Raw genomic sequence first — 16030 nt, 5'->3', positions numbered from 1 at the left:
CCCTTTTACACTACGGTAGATTCACCTCTCCAGAAAATATTAGTTGACATTGTTTGTGACACAGCATTGAATTTGGATAATGAAATTTTTTGAAAATATTAATTTTAAGATTCTCCAAAAAGAATGTTTTTAACTTCACCCAAGCTTAAAGTGGTTAGAAGCAAATTTTCAAGTGGGTTACAAGTTATCTTAACTTGTATTTAGTTTGTGCCTTGTGGTCTGTGTAGACCATGTTCAGTACTGTAGGGTTCATAGTATTTTTAAAAGCTTATGGTAAGTAGATAGAAAACTGCACTTTTAATTACTTGTGGAATGGAAAATATCACCCGTTAAATGGGAAGACTATGTACTGTATATGCTAAGGGGAAAATGGAGGTGTTTGAATAATAAATACTGTAGTAAAAACTATATTTTTCTTCGTGTTAAGTGTATTTAAATAAAAACTATGGGCTATGAATTTATTTGATATTATTGTAATCTTAGGACTGTATATTTTGTAGCCTTTGAAAACGTGAACTTTACTCTTTTGCACGCCTTATTATGATTGTTACACAAAGTGCTAAAACAAGAAACATACCCTTCAGTTAGTACTAAGACTATATACAGATATTTAATAAAAGATGGATACAGTATAAGTATTGAAGGAAATTACCCATTATTCAACTTGTTAGATATTTGGAAAAATGTTGAAGCTTATGTATACATACAACGAGAAATTGTTCAAATGTGTCATGAAGTCCTTGCAACGAAAGACAGGCTCTTCCAGATGAATATTTCAAATTAAAGTTTTTCTTGTGTACAAAAAGTAAAATTCACTTGGTTTATCTTGTAAGCGCATCAAGTGTCTACAAGTGGTTTATATCAGTATTGAGAAGTGTATGCAAACTCCCACTAAAGTTTTTGAAATTAGCTTTAAAGGATATTCGGAAAAAGATTGAAATACAGCAGTGATGTTAATTGTTGATTATGTAAGTGGAGTTTGGTTTGGGTACAAAGCAGGATTAATTGACAATGAAAGGAAAATGGTGGAATTTATAAAATATATATGCTGAAGATATCTTGGTGGTAAAGGTAAAAAAAATCAAATTTACTCTTAATATTTAACTTTACACATGTAACATTGTATTTGTAATTTTGCACTTAAAATATGAGCTATGTACAATGAACTTTAGTATAGAAATTCAAATATCATTGACTGATTGTAAAGTCTAACCACTGTACAATCTATTAAAAAAAAGATAGAAAAAAAAGGTTACTGGCTTTTGTAACGGTGATCTGGAAGTTTAAAGCTGTTGGATATACTGGGAATGAATAAAAGTAATATTAAAAGTTACTAGGCTAAATTCTTTTCTTGATTTCTAACTTATCCAAGCTGATAGCTACGCATGCTGATTTTTACTTCTTTAACCAGTCCTTTAATGTTTTATGACTATATTTGACAGTACTACTGATCTTGTCTTGTTTGTTTACGTGGTGCTTCTAGGTTTTCCTTAATTCACCACTGAGATTATATGGCTTTTTATCTGGAATAAGTTTTAGAAACTGATAAAGTTTGTAAACTAAATCTGCTTAAGTTTTTAAAATCTGGATGCTTGGATTGTTTATATTCAGAGCTGAATCTGCGAAATTTGCAATTAAAATCTGAGTTAAAAATGAAAATTGACAATGCAAATAATGACACATAGGCAGGGATTTAACCTCGTGACTACACGAAGCTCTCTGATATTATTTCAAGGAAGGAGGATAGTTTTTGGCCCCTGTCCGCATAGCTTATTAAGCTTAAAAATACGTGGTCATGTTAACGAGCTTTATATCTAGATTTAAAAAATTGAACGTTCCCTTTATGTAATCTGATATTACGTCATTTATAATTCCTAATAAAAATTCTAATGTTGGTTATACCTACGCAAATTTAATTACTGTTAATAGGTTTAGTTTAAAAGGCCACGTTAGTCCAGATGAAGAAATTAAGATAGTATAATTGACCGACTTATATTTCTAGCTGCTGTCTTTAATTCTGTTAGTTCCAGGCGTTGCTAGGACGTCCCACCCATGTGGGCTGGAAGAATGCCATAATGTCCTCTAAAGATGGATTTGACAAACTATTAGCAAACATTTGGAATTCGGATTCCTCCTACAATTAAGTGAATGTGAATGATTAGCGCACTTATGGTTAATTTATTAGACTTATGGTATTGGGAGCACCGTATTGGATAACTGCGCGTTTTAAAAAAAAAATTAAGTTTTAGCATTTTGGTGGTAATTTAAAAAATGTATAATTACGATGATTCGTAAAGTTATTTTAGGATTTAAATTTCAAGCGAGGGAACCTAAGTAGTTTGCTTAGCATATATACTTTATACAAAAATAGTTTTATCTCTTACAGATCGCAAACTTTGGCAATATCTGTGAAGACTGACTTCGGATAAAAAATTCCAGCTTCAAACATATCGAGACATTCTTTTCCTCCTATCGCTTTAATTTTTTTTCCACCACGAACAGGTCACGTTCGGCATCTTGTTGCTAAATTTGATAGAGCTGTGGCAAAGCAGGTCACAAGCGAAAGTATCGCAGTTTGTTGCTTTACTTGGATCACGCAGCCATTGCTGATGCTAGTCAGTTTGGGTCTGCGTAGTTAGTTTTTAAATTAACCATCATAAACTGAATCTATTAAATATTTGTTGATTTTTTATACTAGTTCAGCTAGTAATCTTGACTAAATCTAGATATTGCCTAATTATATCTTCTTTCAGACGAAATGGGTAGCCCTTACGGAGCTTGCGATGACCTGTCTACGGTGTTGGGAGAGGACGACTACGTGTGTACACTACCTCCGGTGGTTATGAAATTGGCTGCCAAAGACCTCTGTGAGGATGAGTTATCTAGAACAGCTGGGCTTCAGCAACTGAGGGAATATATCAGGCGAAATCCTGACATCACGAAATGCAGGCTTGGTAAGATATTTCGATTTATAAGATTTGAAAGATTTTCATGAATGGCAGAGGCAAGGGACATTTAACAATGCCTTAGCTAGTAGGACGATGTCCTTGACACTAACCATAAGCGCCCAAGACGACTCCTATACCCAAGCGAGCACCAGTGTGAGCCAGGCAGTGACACTCTAGGTAGACCTATAAGCTCTCTCAAAACTCTCTTCCTTCGCTCACAAGAAAGGTGAGGTTACAAAGCCCATAAACTACAGGGCTTGAGCAAACTTTAAGCTCTAATCACAGTCCTGCTGATGGCCAGGTTAGGTGGTTTCTAATAGCATTGTTAAAAGATGTGAATGGTTTACTGATGGTATCTAGTTTGATGTGATTGCACAAACTTCTCAATTGCTTAGTTTAAATTTTGGTTGGACATTTTTGTTGTAATACAGTGGTCATTATGTTTACTTTTTTTTTTTTTTTAAATGGGAATATTCCTGTAAACTGCGATCCCATGAATTTAGTTTTGGTTCATGGTTATTTAAACTGAAATATTTAAGTAGCTTTGGTTTGTGAGAATGTTATAAAAATTGCAATTATACGGAAGCTGCTCTAGCCCATGACATGTCAACTGCAATGCTACGAAAGTAGATTTGGTTCATGGGAATGTCTATGAACTGCGATGTTATGAGCTCAATATTTTCTTGCTTGCTTGCTTTTTGCTTTGACGGCTGTTTTTCCGGTCCTATACAGCAGGGGAACCCTACTCTCTACAGGATATCCACTATCATTTAATTTTGTTAGTTTAGTTATAGTGGCACAGTCGACATCATCCACCAAATATGATTCCAATAACTAGCTAAATGCGAAAGCATCAGGATTTGATGCGTTATGCATTAAAAGTTGAGGTTTCCACAAATAACTAACTCATTTTTCTCCATGATAATCCTTACAATGAGTTCACTAAATTCTGCAAAGAAGATACTGGCCTTTGTTCGCGAAGGTTTGACTGTTACAATAGATATTTTTGTTTTTTTGCGTCGGTTTATTACTGAATATTCAAAGCTTTTTTTCATATATATATATATATATATATATATATATATATATATATATATATATATATATATATATATTTTTATAAAAATCTTTGAGATTTGAGTAACTTTCATCAATGAAGAGCCCAACCAGACCTACCCCCCTCGCGGAATGTGAAAGGTGTGTGCGGGGGGGGGGGGTTGTCATTTCAGGGATCTTAGCCTTGTCTAAAGTTATTTAACACTGTTTCGGATAATGTTAGTATGTCAAAATATTTCCAGTTTATCAATTATCAAATTTGAATAGTTTTATTGCAGACAGATTGTATATTTACATAGCCACAGTTTATGTCCCTAGTAACCATGATCAGTATTTTGAGTTTTTTTTTCAATTCAAAAGTCATAAGCTTTGCAATCTCTTGAATTTACTATGGTCATCTGGTTTCTTCGACATTGTTCAGTTAGTACACTTGGTGGAATGTTTTCCTGAAAATTTCCGCTGACTGGATCCATGGTATGGGCTACTGATAATGGTGCTGGGCACCTATGTGGCCATTCGCTGCCAAAAATTAGTATAACCGTTTAGTCGCGTAAGGTTGGAGGTTGAGAGGAAAATAGGCATTCTTGGGTAAATAAGTAAGACCTCCTAGGGCTCTATGGAATTTCCCGAAGACCTCTCCAGTAAGGTATACAGTGTAGTGCACAGTGTTTGCTTCTACAGTTTTTTTTTTTCTTTTTTGGAATTTTTTTTTCACTTCTGTTGCAATAGTATGTTTCTAAACATGGGCAAATTACAATTTCGAAAGCTACATTAATGCCTGATTTGACAAAATAGTACTTTGATACTACGTAACATAAGGATTTAAGTTTTTAATTAGGTAATGCAGGAAGATTATTTGCAGCATATGTTATACAGTAGTAGGAATATTCTCTAATATACCTTTAATTTTCACATCTTTTTTTTAACTGCACTAGTGAATAATTCTATCCGGATTAATTTTCTTGAATTTGACCAGTTTGACTTTTCAAGTATATTCTGAAAGTATTAGTCTACAAGCAGTATATTTAAGTTCTAATTTGAATATATAACTTGGACATTACATGTTGGATGTTCTGGTATATTTGTAATTTTCAAAAGATTACCATAGTCGTAGGATGGATGTTCACTTTCTTTATCCTTTCAGATGCAAACTTCCTTCTCAGATTTCTTCGTCTTAAGAAATTCAGATTGAAGGAGAGTCAGGAGTGCCTGGAGAAATACCTCCGAATCAGGATGGAGCATTCAAACTGGTTTTCACGCCTCGACATCAGAGACGCAATGCTGGAGGACCTCATCGACCAAGGATATTTCTTTGCACTTCCTGAGAGGGACGAATCTGGACGCAGGGTGTTTTTCAGTGTTGCACGTAAGTTTAGTTTATTTGTTGCTCATAAGGACAGTGAAATTTATAATTTTGAATGAGTTTATATTTAAGATAGGTCAAGCTACTTGAATGTCCTTTATAGTTTTATTAAAACTTAGTTTTATCTTCGCTATTCTTAGCCTATAATAAATTAGGATCTGGGTTTGGCTGGGGACGAGAACTTGCTGTAAAAGATAAAATTTAGCGCTTATAACTTAGTACGAAGTGTTTTATATGCAATTTTGTTTCAACACAAACTTAAAAGAATCGCCTTTGGTAGGTGATTTTTCAGATTTAACTTTGGTTTGATTAACCACTGATTAAAGCAATATCAACTTTAAAATTTCCAGACAAAATGAATCCCAATAGGCATACGACGGCCGATCAGGTTAGAGCAACCATGATTGGGCTCGAATCATTATTAGAAGACGAAGAGAATCAGGTGAGGGGATTCACTTACATATTCGACGAGAGGGACGTCGGCCTGAACTTAATCTGCCTTTGGACACCAGCCGAAGTCTCCAAAGCATTTCAATGCTGCGAGGTGTGTTGACAGCTTGTGTAGCCATTGGGCTTTCATATTAATATATCTTCTATTCAATATTGATTTTTCTTTAGGTAAGCTGGTTTGAATTTGGCTATTTGGCATAAGCTTGCTCTTAAAATATTGGTAACAGTGGATATAGTGGGGAAGATTAATATCGTTTAGTATTTGGATTTAGCACAGCTTTCTAACTAACTCGCAAACCCCCCCCCCCCTCCCACCGAAAGATAGTTGTTTAAATAAAAAGGAAACTTCTTTTACTTGAAAGTAGTAAGCTTTCTAGCATTTTGTTTCATCTTTTTCTCTCAGTATTAAAAACTGCCATATTATTTTAATAATCGGCAGCTTGCCCTTTTAAATCATCGCCTGAGTAGTTAAGATTTTGTTTAATCTAACTTTGTTACTGTGGAAGTAATGTGAATTGTGTAATAAAACCTTAATCATCTTTTATAGAATAATCTATAGCTTTCGTAGTCTTTCTATTGATGGTATTTTTTTTTTTATCATGAATAAGTGTCCACATGTAAGAAAAGCATGGTATAATACTGGAAATCTGTTTGTAATAATGAAGTAAAAGTTCCTGCTCTGACAGCTTGTTTCTCTTCCAGAAAACCATTCCAGCAAGACATAAGGAAATTCACTTCATCAACTTACCTACTGCCCTCTATGCTATTTTTGAGTTCTCCAAGACACTCCTTTCTGACAAAATCAAAAGTAGATTCCAGGTAATATAATTTTCTCTGTTAAAAATATAGTAATCTGAACAGTACCTTTATACTTTAAAGGTTATGAAGTGTTTAAACTTTTAAATCATTAAAGTTCTGAGAGTAAATCCTGTAAAATTTTACTTAGGCTCTATGGAAAAACTTAAGTGCAATGTCTGCTAAGTTTCTTTATCGAAATGCCCTATTGCATAGATAAATATGATTTTGCAGGTTCATAGTGACGAGGCAAAGCTTAAAAAGAAAGTGCCGATAAATATCTTGCCCAAGGAGTATGGTGGAACTGTGCCGATGGCGGAAATGATCAGTAAGTTTTAGCCCATTTATTTTGTCCACATTTTTAGTTTCTTTGGTTTATATGGTATTGGCCATTGTCTTGCTACTGTTCTAAAGCTTTTATACGGACTAATAAAATTTCTTTACATTAGATAGGGCCGCATAGCTTTTAATTGGCTACTTTTAATTGTGTAAAAGAGTTTTATGTTTTCAGAGTAGGCTACGACAAACTAATTTCACTAACTTCAATATCGTAATTTTATTGTACCTAAATGTTTTGACTTCAAAATTTTTTTCTAATAGATTAATGAAAGTCTATTTTCCTCCTAATGTCCAAAACAATTGTCGGGTATTTTGACAAAGTTTAATTTTTCCCCAGAAATGTACAAGAAAGAGCTGCTGTCAGTCCGGTCACGCTTGCTAATGATGGATCAGATGCAAATAGCGAAGAAACAAAAGACAAAGAAATTGGATAAGGCTATTGAAACTATTCAGAAGAACTTCAGGAAGCTTGACATAGATTGATATATTTGTTTGAAAATTTTTGGCAATAATTTTCAGTCAACTGTACGGGAGAAATTCCTATGATTGCCGTATATTTTTGCATTGCTGAAACGGTGAAGAATCTTTCAGACAACGTTCGGAAAGCTCCCATCTCTGACTGGAAGAGATTTATCACTGCAATGCTGTATTTATGAGTTTTTTAAGTTAAGGAATTGGTCCACAAAGCATAAGGTGGAGTAGTGTAAACAGAAGAGTGGATTGTACTGTAATGCCAAAAAGTCTCTATAGTTGGACTCTTGCCTTCACTTTTGACTGTGAAAGAGTTTTGGATATAAGTTCCGTATTCAAAGCTAGGGTGCATTACATCGCTTCTATTACAGAAAAAAACTTAGCCTGGAAATGACTACTGTTAATATAATTTCATCTATTGCAGAGGAAATCGGCAGTGAATTTTAAACCTAATGGATAGATATATTTAGTGTTTTTACTTTCATAATCGAAAGTTTATTTTAATACCAAATGAAGTCTTTCATCCAGAATTTTGAAACTATAGTTTTAGTACGCCTCCAATATTGATAGCACTGAATATTTGCTCAGCCTCCCCATGGCTTAGGTTTTAATATTCAGTAAGATCAGATAAGATTGGGTATAATGTTAATAAAATAATTTGGAAAAGAAAAAATCCACTTGCTAAAGTTTAAAATTAAGTTATCTAAAATTTCTCAAGTCTTCAAATCATTTTCTAAAATTTTGTAACTGGTAGCCTAATTCAGCTCGGATGATAAGTAGTATTTTAGATTTTTATAAACTTAAATATTGCGGGATAAAAGTTTGTAGACAGTTTCATGAACAAAGTTTCAAATTAAAGAACCATTTGTGGGTAGTCTTACGTGAAAGTAAAAACACTGTCCTTTAAAAATAATACCTCAAACTGCTTAAATTGCTCTTTATTGTGAAGTGTTCAATTTAATTTTAAGTGTCCCCGCACCTTGAAAAATAACTATGAACTCTAGTCAAGTGTGTTGAGAGTTCTCTGCCTTTTAAACTTTTTAAATATAACAATCTGTGTACTTGAAAAATAGTACTTGTGAAAGTCGGTTTTTTCAACTTGTACTTTTATTTATTTGCCCGTGTGAATGGCATTAGATGTAACAGATACGATTTCTGCGATGAATCTGTCAATATGTAAATAAAAGTTTTGTAACTATAGTTTTTATTACTTGGTTATTTTGAGTCTCGAATGCAGTATAAAAATATTTTTTAATTTAATAATTTCTTGATGAAATTTGTCAAAATCCTGTAACTGCTATTTAGAGCAGAGGGAATCTGAGACTATATAATTTATACACTTGTTAGTTTCCCTTTTAGTTGCTGTGGAATCAGTGATAAACTTCATACATGTTTTTAGAATTTTGCAAAGTTTTGAAAATATTTACCTAGTCAACGGTAGGCTTCAACCTTGTATTGACATTCGTAGCTGGTTAATAAAATTATACCTTTTATTTAATATTTTCCAAACCAGACTAAATAGTTATTTCCTCCAATCCATAACATTAGTTAAACAACTTTCCCCAAACATCAATAATTCTGTAGATAGTAAAGGAAAAACTTTACCAACCCCTAAGGAGTTATTGGAAGTATTTTAATTATACCTATCATATGTCTATAACTAGCTGGTTAACTTAACCGGGAAATGTCAAAAGCACTTTGATCCAGTACAATAGTGAAAATTTATCACTCTGCCAACCACCTTATAGACCTGGGGAAAAAAGGTTTCGCAAGGTGTTCGAGTGGGTGACCACCAGGGACTGGTAGAGGGTCCTTCAAGACCCTAGTATTAGTGAGGGCTAGGTTATCTGGATGTATGGTAATTTGAGAATGAGTTTAGAGTAAATTTGCCTGTGTGAAGCTAGAGATTTTTTACCTATTTCTATAGCAGATATTTAGTTCATGCAGCTTGCCTGCATCTACTGTAGCGTCCACTCCAGCAATAAAGACAACTCCACCTTAAGGAAGAAGGAAGATAGAAAAAAAAATTGTTCTCTCATTAGAGAAAGTCTAAATAGATATCTTGGAATATTTGTTTTTTCTAGTACAACGCAGGAACATAGGTGGTGGGCTACCTTTGAATCTACGCTCTTTGGCAAAGATGAAAGTTCCTCCTTTAATTAGACCAGATGGCTCTGTCAATATTCAAAAGAAAGGGCAACCCTTTGGGCTAATGTTTGACAGTAAGCAGAGTAATAAGAAGCTTTATGTAACTTATTCCTGTTTTTCTGAGGCTAAACTAACTTGTTTAGCTTTTTGATCCCTTGAAATCTAAGCGCTATTGATGGACTTAGATGCTTATGGAGGTGTGGACCCAAATATTTTTTTTTTTAAGACTGTAGATTCAAGATCCTAAGATATGTTTTTACGTAAGTTATCATTACTCGTTTTTTATCGCTTGTTGGAGAATGGTAATGATACTCCATTGTGTAAATGTTTGTGGTAGCTGGAGTTCAACTAATTACCGCAAAATTCCAAAACTCCCGTATCATATACAGTAGTAGTTGACCTTCTTTTGGCAAAACTTCTAGATAGGTTTGGTGATTGTAATAATCTGTTCACTTGTTTGCAATTGTTTTCGTAAAAAAATAGGAGCATGTGGTGCCCTTCTTACAATCTCCAATGCTGTACAGAAATCCCTCGATTGTGGTCGGTAAGTTCGTATGATTGGCCTTGATTTTAGTGCTGCATTTGACAGTGTTAATCCTGAGGCCCTTGTTTTTCAACTCAAACAGTTGGGAGTGGGTGGACGTTTCTTAGCATTATTGAATTTTTAAATATTCATATCTGAATTGTTGATGGGCACCATTAGTGACATCTGGTGTTCCTCAGGGTAGTGTTCTTGGCCCATTACTTTTCATACTATATACACATATGTGGTTTGGCCTGGTAAACAAGCTTGTAGCATATGTAGATGATTATACTCTGTGTAATAATTCTATATATCCTGAATGTAACTCTGGGGTTGCTGAATACCATAAGAGACTTGGGTAAATTAGTGCATGTTGCAAAGAATTGGGCATGAAGATGAATCCTAACGATTGAGTTTTAAGTAGGTTTAGGGTAGTGGCTCCTCACAGCCAGATATTGCCATTTGATAATTTTTTTTTAACTGTATAACTCCTTTTAAAATTCCGGGTGATTCTCGGCAGTAAATTTGCTTTTGAAAAACTAGTCTGTCTTCATTAGCTAAAAAAAATACTGGCTTTTTGACAGTCTTGGAATTTTCGGTGATCAATCTAGTCTGAAGAAGTGTTTTAGTTCTTTAATTCTACCTTGTTTCAAGTATTGTTCTCTTGTCTGGTCTAAAGCTGCTGAAAATTATCTTAATTGTGTAGGCAGAAACTTGGTCCATTAAATTTCTTATTACCGATTTAGTTATTGACCTCTGGCAAAGTCTTTCAATCGGTTCGTTCTGCCTTTTGCACAAGATTTTTCATAATTCTTTCCATCCTTTACATTCAGATCTTCCTGGACAATTCCATCCTGTTGGTAATACTGGGCATGCAGTTAATTCTAATAGTCGGGCTTTATCCATCATGGGGCACAATCCTACACTATTCTAGAAGTTTTATTCCATCTGTAACCAATTGGCGGAATGATCTTCCTGATTGGGTAGCTGAATCGGTAGAACTTAAAAATTTCAAACTTACAAATGTTTTTGTTGTATAGGTTGATATAAATCTTTTTATTTTTTTATAGTGTGTATATATATATATAATATATATATATATATATATATATATATATATATAATGAAATTTTTTAATGTTTTTTTTTAAATATTTTATTTCAACTTCAAATTGCTTCTCCAACTAGGGTTGTAGCTTAGCTAGTATTAATAATAGGTTAGCTGAATTATCTGTTGTGTAACTACCAAAAATGAAGGAATCCATGAAACTGTGGACAAACTCTCTTAGGCAATGGACAGTGAATGTATTTATTTTTTTAAACATTTAGATTCCTGTTTTCAAATACTGTGCTACAAACTGGCCTTCCCCGAGAGCTTGGATGATAGTTGTGTGACTTCATGCACACTTATATGGAATGGTTTTAGGTCTTCTTGCCTGCAAGAAAAGCACAGAGCCAGAAAGAATATTTTCTTTTATATTCCTTTCATTGTTGTAGAAAGTCCTGGTGTCCCCAAAAGAACACAGAGGGAAGAAATGAAGACTGTAAAGTCTAGAACGGTTGGGTTCTACTGTATGCCCTGGCACTCCTGAACCAAAGGGAGATGCCACTTATCTTTCGGAATGACTCGTCTTGCGGAAGATATGCTGCTCTCCTACTCGCTTTTCCCAGGAAAAAGCTTATAGTCTCTAGTGTTGAAGCCTTGCCTTACCACCAGTTTCGCAGGCTTGAGCAGGTTTGCTTGAGAACCACAACGACTCTTGAATCTAATGTTCTGTGTGGCGCTAGCTCCCACAATGACAGGACTATCGCATACTCTCTGAGTCTTGGTGATTCTCGTGAAGAGTAATGGCCCAAGTCATGCTTTTAAACTTGGCAGTGTGATATCTTTTAACTGTAGTGGTTGAGGTACTTCCCTGATTTAGTAGAAAAAATGCTGATGCAGAGACTAAACAGTATGGGGCTGCTTAGCAGCCATCAGTCATCCTGGGTCTCTGTATGCTATTAAGTAATCGGCAAATTCGGAAGAAAGGCATAAGCATCTAGAATTCCTATGGATGTGGATGAGATTTTAAAAGCTGCACTGTTTGGGACTGGAAAACAGAATACTGAGTTTTTAAACTGAATGGTGAGCAGTTGAAACCTGAAAAGCCAGAAGGTTTTCTGCCATGCAATGTTGTGATCCCACTAGACCACTACATAGCGCCCCCGGGACTAAGTGAGTCGGTGTGAACAGTTTTCCTAACTGGATGAACCTTGTTGACCCCTCTACCACGTTGTCAGCTTCCCCAAGAGTGCACCTGCTTACCAACTAAAGGGACTGAGATAAGGTCTCTCAGCTGACTTTAAATTGCAAATGGAAGTATTATGCATAAACCCTACACTGTGATGTTGTCCTTCTGCTACCAGGGTAGACTGTCACTTGTTCTTGTTCCACCAAAATAAATGGAATATTTGTTACTGATTAGTGATGCACTAAGAACTATTGGAGTGATTGGTTAGAAGCTACCTGTAAGAAACTTGCCTCTTTATCATTGAAAGAATTCTATGAAGACTTTCAATCTGAAAAGTAATGCATGAACAGTTGCACAGCCTCTGTTGCTAAGATTCTCTGAAGGGAAGAACTGTCATGCCTGAACTCTACCAGACATACCATAATGCATAGCTTGTGGCAAAATGATGGAAGCCAGACTCTTGTTCAGAAGGAATTCAACTAGATGAGAACCAAATCTGCTTGATGGTCTTAACGCTTTCTCTTATAGACCACTATCCATTAGATCACGTTGGAAAGGAAGGAAGTCTGACTTGATACTTTCAGTTTAGATATGGTAACAGTGTTTGTCCGACAGACACTGTTCGACCACGTGGACGCACCTTAAAAAGCTGACCTCTACCACTTTCAAATAATAATGCTTACAAAAAGAAAAATTCTCCTCTCCAAGCCATTATCAATGGTCTGAAAACCATACTGTCTCACCTGAGAGAACAGACAGCCGACAGACACCATAGAAAAACTTTTATTTATTTTTATTTATTTATTTTTTTTTTTGAATGAGAGATATGCTTATCTATTTTGTCACACCTAGGGATGTACAAACATTCCAATTTCTTTCTTCCAAACCAGAAGAGTAAATAGCCAGAAAAAAAGTATTGATGATTGTGACACTTCTACAGAAAGGCAAAATCATGAATGCAGAGCCCTCATAAATGAAAAAATTAAACAATTAAGTGACCAAATAGAATTAATACTGTGGAACAAGTGATATATTGGAATATAAAATGCATATAATAAAAAGTGTGCCTTATCCCAAGCACAAAAATGTCTGAAAAGTGGAACTATCAAACAATACAGAAACGAATAAACTACAAGAAGGCACACTGAATTTGATCTTTAGAGCCCCATCTTAAATGAAGAAGCAAATTTTAAGATAAATCTTTTCCTTGTCATTGATCAATTTTCCATTGAGATAAATATAACTGTCAATCCAAGAATAACTCAAAACCAGTACCAAGGGGCAAGGGTAAGAATTTGACGACACAGGCTCTATGCCTATACTGTATAGAAGACAGACACTCGACATTACATTTCAGTAAGAATGTTCTAGTCACCATAAATGGCATGGAAGAACTGGTTGATATTCTGGACCTAAAAATGGCTTAGGAATTGTACAGTATTTTAATTGTACTCCTTTTTTTTCCCCAATCCATATGAGGATGGGAAGAAAGAATGCAGACAAACTAGAACGGATTGTGTCACTTTTCCTGGAGCCTAGCCAAAGTTTCCAAGAACTGAAAAATGGCACTCCATCAGGGAAAATATTCAACACCTGTCTTTTTATGGACCTCAAGGAAACCATATTATCTTAGATGTACTTTGAAAAGTAACAGTCTTTACAAATGTAGATGTTTTATGTGTCGTCTGCACAAACAAACAAAATTTCCTAAAAAACAAGTCGAGGGCATTGGTTCAATTATCATAAACCATGATACCTACAAATATGATGAAAAAACTAAAAAGAGATGCAACATAAATTCTATAAAAATTGAAACTTTCATTCACCTGGAAGCTACATATCAACTACAGGGTATGAACCATTTCATGCTCATAACATCCGGTTTCAAGTAAAATAAGAAGGCCCAGGCCTCCTGTAATATTAAGCAGAATAAGCAGGCCTTGTCTCCTCCTTTGATCTTAGGTAGAATAGGCAGGTCCTGTCCTCCTTTGATCTTGGGTAGAATAAGCAAGCCTTGTCCTTTGATCTTAGGTAGAATATGCTGGCCGTGTCCTCCTTTGATGTTAGTTAGAATAAGCAGGCCCTTTCCTTCTTTGATCTTGGGTAAAATGAGCAGGTACTGTCATCCTTTGATCTTGGGTAGAATAAGCAAGCCTTGTCCTTTGATCTTAGGTAGAAAATGCTGGCCGTGTCCTCCTTTGATCTTGGGTAGAATAAGCAAGCCTTGTCCTTTGATCTTAGGTAGAATATGCTGGCCGTGTCCTCCTTTGATCTTGAGTAGAATAAGCAGACCCTGTCCTCTTTTGATGTTAGTTAGAATAAGCAGGCCCTTTCCTTCTTTGATCTTGGGTAAAATAAGAAGGTACTGTCATCCTTTGATCTTGGGTAGAATAAGCAAGCCTTGTCCTTTGATCTTAGGTAGAATAGGCAGGTCTTGTCCTCCTTTGATCTTGGGTAGAATAAGCAAGCCTTGTCCTTTGATCTTAGGTAGAATATGATGGCCGTGTCCTCCTTTGATCTTGGGTAGAATAAGCAGACCCTGTCCTCTTTTGATGTTAGTTAGAATAAGCAGGCCCTTTCCTTCTTTGATCTTGGGTAAAATAAGAAGGTACTGTCATCCTTTGATCTTGGGTAGAATAAGCAAGCCTTGTCCTTTGATCTTAGGTAGAAAATGCTGGCCGTGTCCTCCTTTGATCTTGGGTAGAATAAGCAAGCCTTGTCCTTTGATCTTAGGTAGAATATGCTGGCCGTGTCCTCCTTTGATCTTGGGTAGAATAAGCAAGCCTTGTCCTTTGATCTTAGGTAGAATAGGCAGGTCCTGTCCTCCTTTGATCTTGGGTAGAATAAGCAAGCCTTGTCCTTTGATCTTAGGTAGAAAATGCTGGCCGTGTCCTCCTTTGATCTTGGGTAGAATAAGCAAGCCTTGTCCTTTGATCTTAGGTAGAATATGCTGGCCGTGTCCTCCTTTGATCTTGGGTAGAATAAGCAGACCCTGTCCTCCTTTGATGTTAGTTAGAATAAGCAGGCCCTTTCCTTCTTTGATCTTGGGTAAAATAAGCAGGTACTGTCATCCTTTGAACTTGGGTAGAATAAGCAAGCCTTGTCCTTTGATCTTAGGTAGAATAGGCAGGTCCTGTCCTCCTTTGATCTTGGGTAGAATAAGCAAGCCTTGTCCTTTGATCTTAGGTAGAAAATGCTGGCCGTGTCCTCCTTTGATCTTGGGTAGAATAAGCAAGCCTTGTCCTTTGATCTTAGGTAGAATATGCTGGCCGTGTCCTTCTTTGATCTTGGGTAGAATAAGCAGACCCTGTCCTCTTTTGATGTTAGTTAGAATAAGCAGGCCCTTTCCTTCTTTGATCCTGGGTAAAATAAGCAGGTACTGTCATCCTTTGATCTTGGGTAGAATAAGTAGCCCCTGTTCTTCTTTAATCTTAAGTAAAATAAGCATGCCCTGTCCTCCTTTGATGTTGGGTAGAATAAACAGGCCCTGTCCTTCTTTGATCTTAGGTAGAATAATCAGACGCTGTCCTCCTTTGTTCTTGGGTAGAATAAGCAAGCCTTGTCCTTTGATCTTAGGTAGAATATGCTGGCTGTATCCTCCTTTGGTCTTGGGTAGAATAAGCAGACCCTGTCCTCCTTTGATGTTGGTTAGAAAAAGCGGGCCCTTTCCTTCTTTGATCTTGGGTAAAATAAGCAGGTACTGT

General features: G+C 35.7%; 1 protein-coding gene across 2 annotated transcripts in view; it reads left to right on the top strand.

The window, feature by feature from the left end:
* Positions 1-8620, top strand: part of LOC137653432 (alpha-tocopherol transfer protein-like) — a 33003-nt gene extending 24383 nt beyond the window's left edge. For both annotated transcript variants that reach the window (XM_068386816.1, XM_068386815.1), the window contains exons 2-7: positions 2754-2954; positions 5149-5370; positions 5718-5911; positions 6520-6636; positions 6847-6940; positions 7289-8620. In XM_068386816.1, the coding sequence (XP_068242917.1) occupies positions 2759-2954; positions 5149-5370; positions 5718-5911; positions 6520-6636; positions 6847-6940; positions 7289-7434 (969 nt within the window). In that variant the 5' untranslated portion in view covers positions 2754-2758 and the 3' untranslated portion in view covers positions 7435-8620. The remainder of the gene's footprint in view (positions 1-2753; positions 2955-5148; positions 5371-5717; positions 5912-6519; positions 6637-6846; positions 6941-7288) is intronic.
* Positions 8621-16030: the final 7410 nt, after the last annotated feature.

This window comes from Palaemon carinicauda, chromosome 14, assembly GCF_036898095.1.
Source record: "Palaemon carinicauda isolate YSFRI2023 chromosome 14, ASM3689809v2, whole genome shotgun sequence".
NCBI classification, from domain to species: Eukaryota; Metazoa; Arthropoda; class Malacostraca; order Decapoda; family Palaemonidae; genus Palaemon; species Palaemon carinicauda.
Note: the sequence above shows the minus strand (reverse complement) of the source record. Positions and strands in the feature narration are given on the sequence as shown.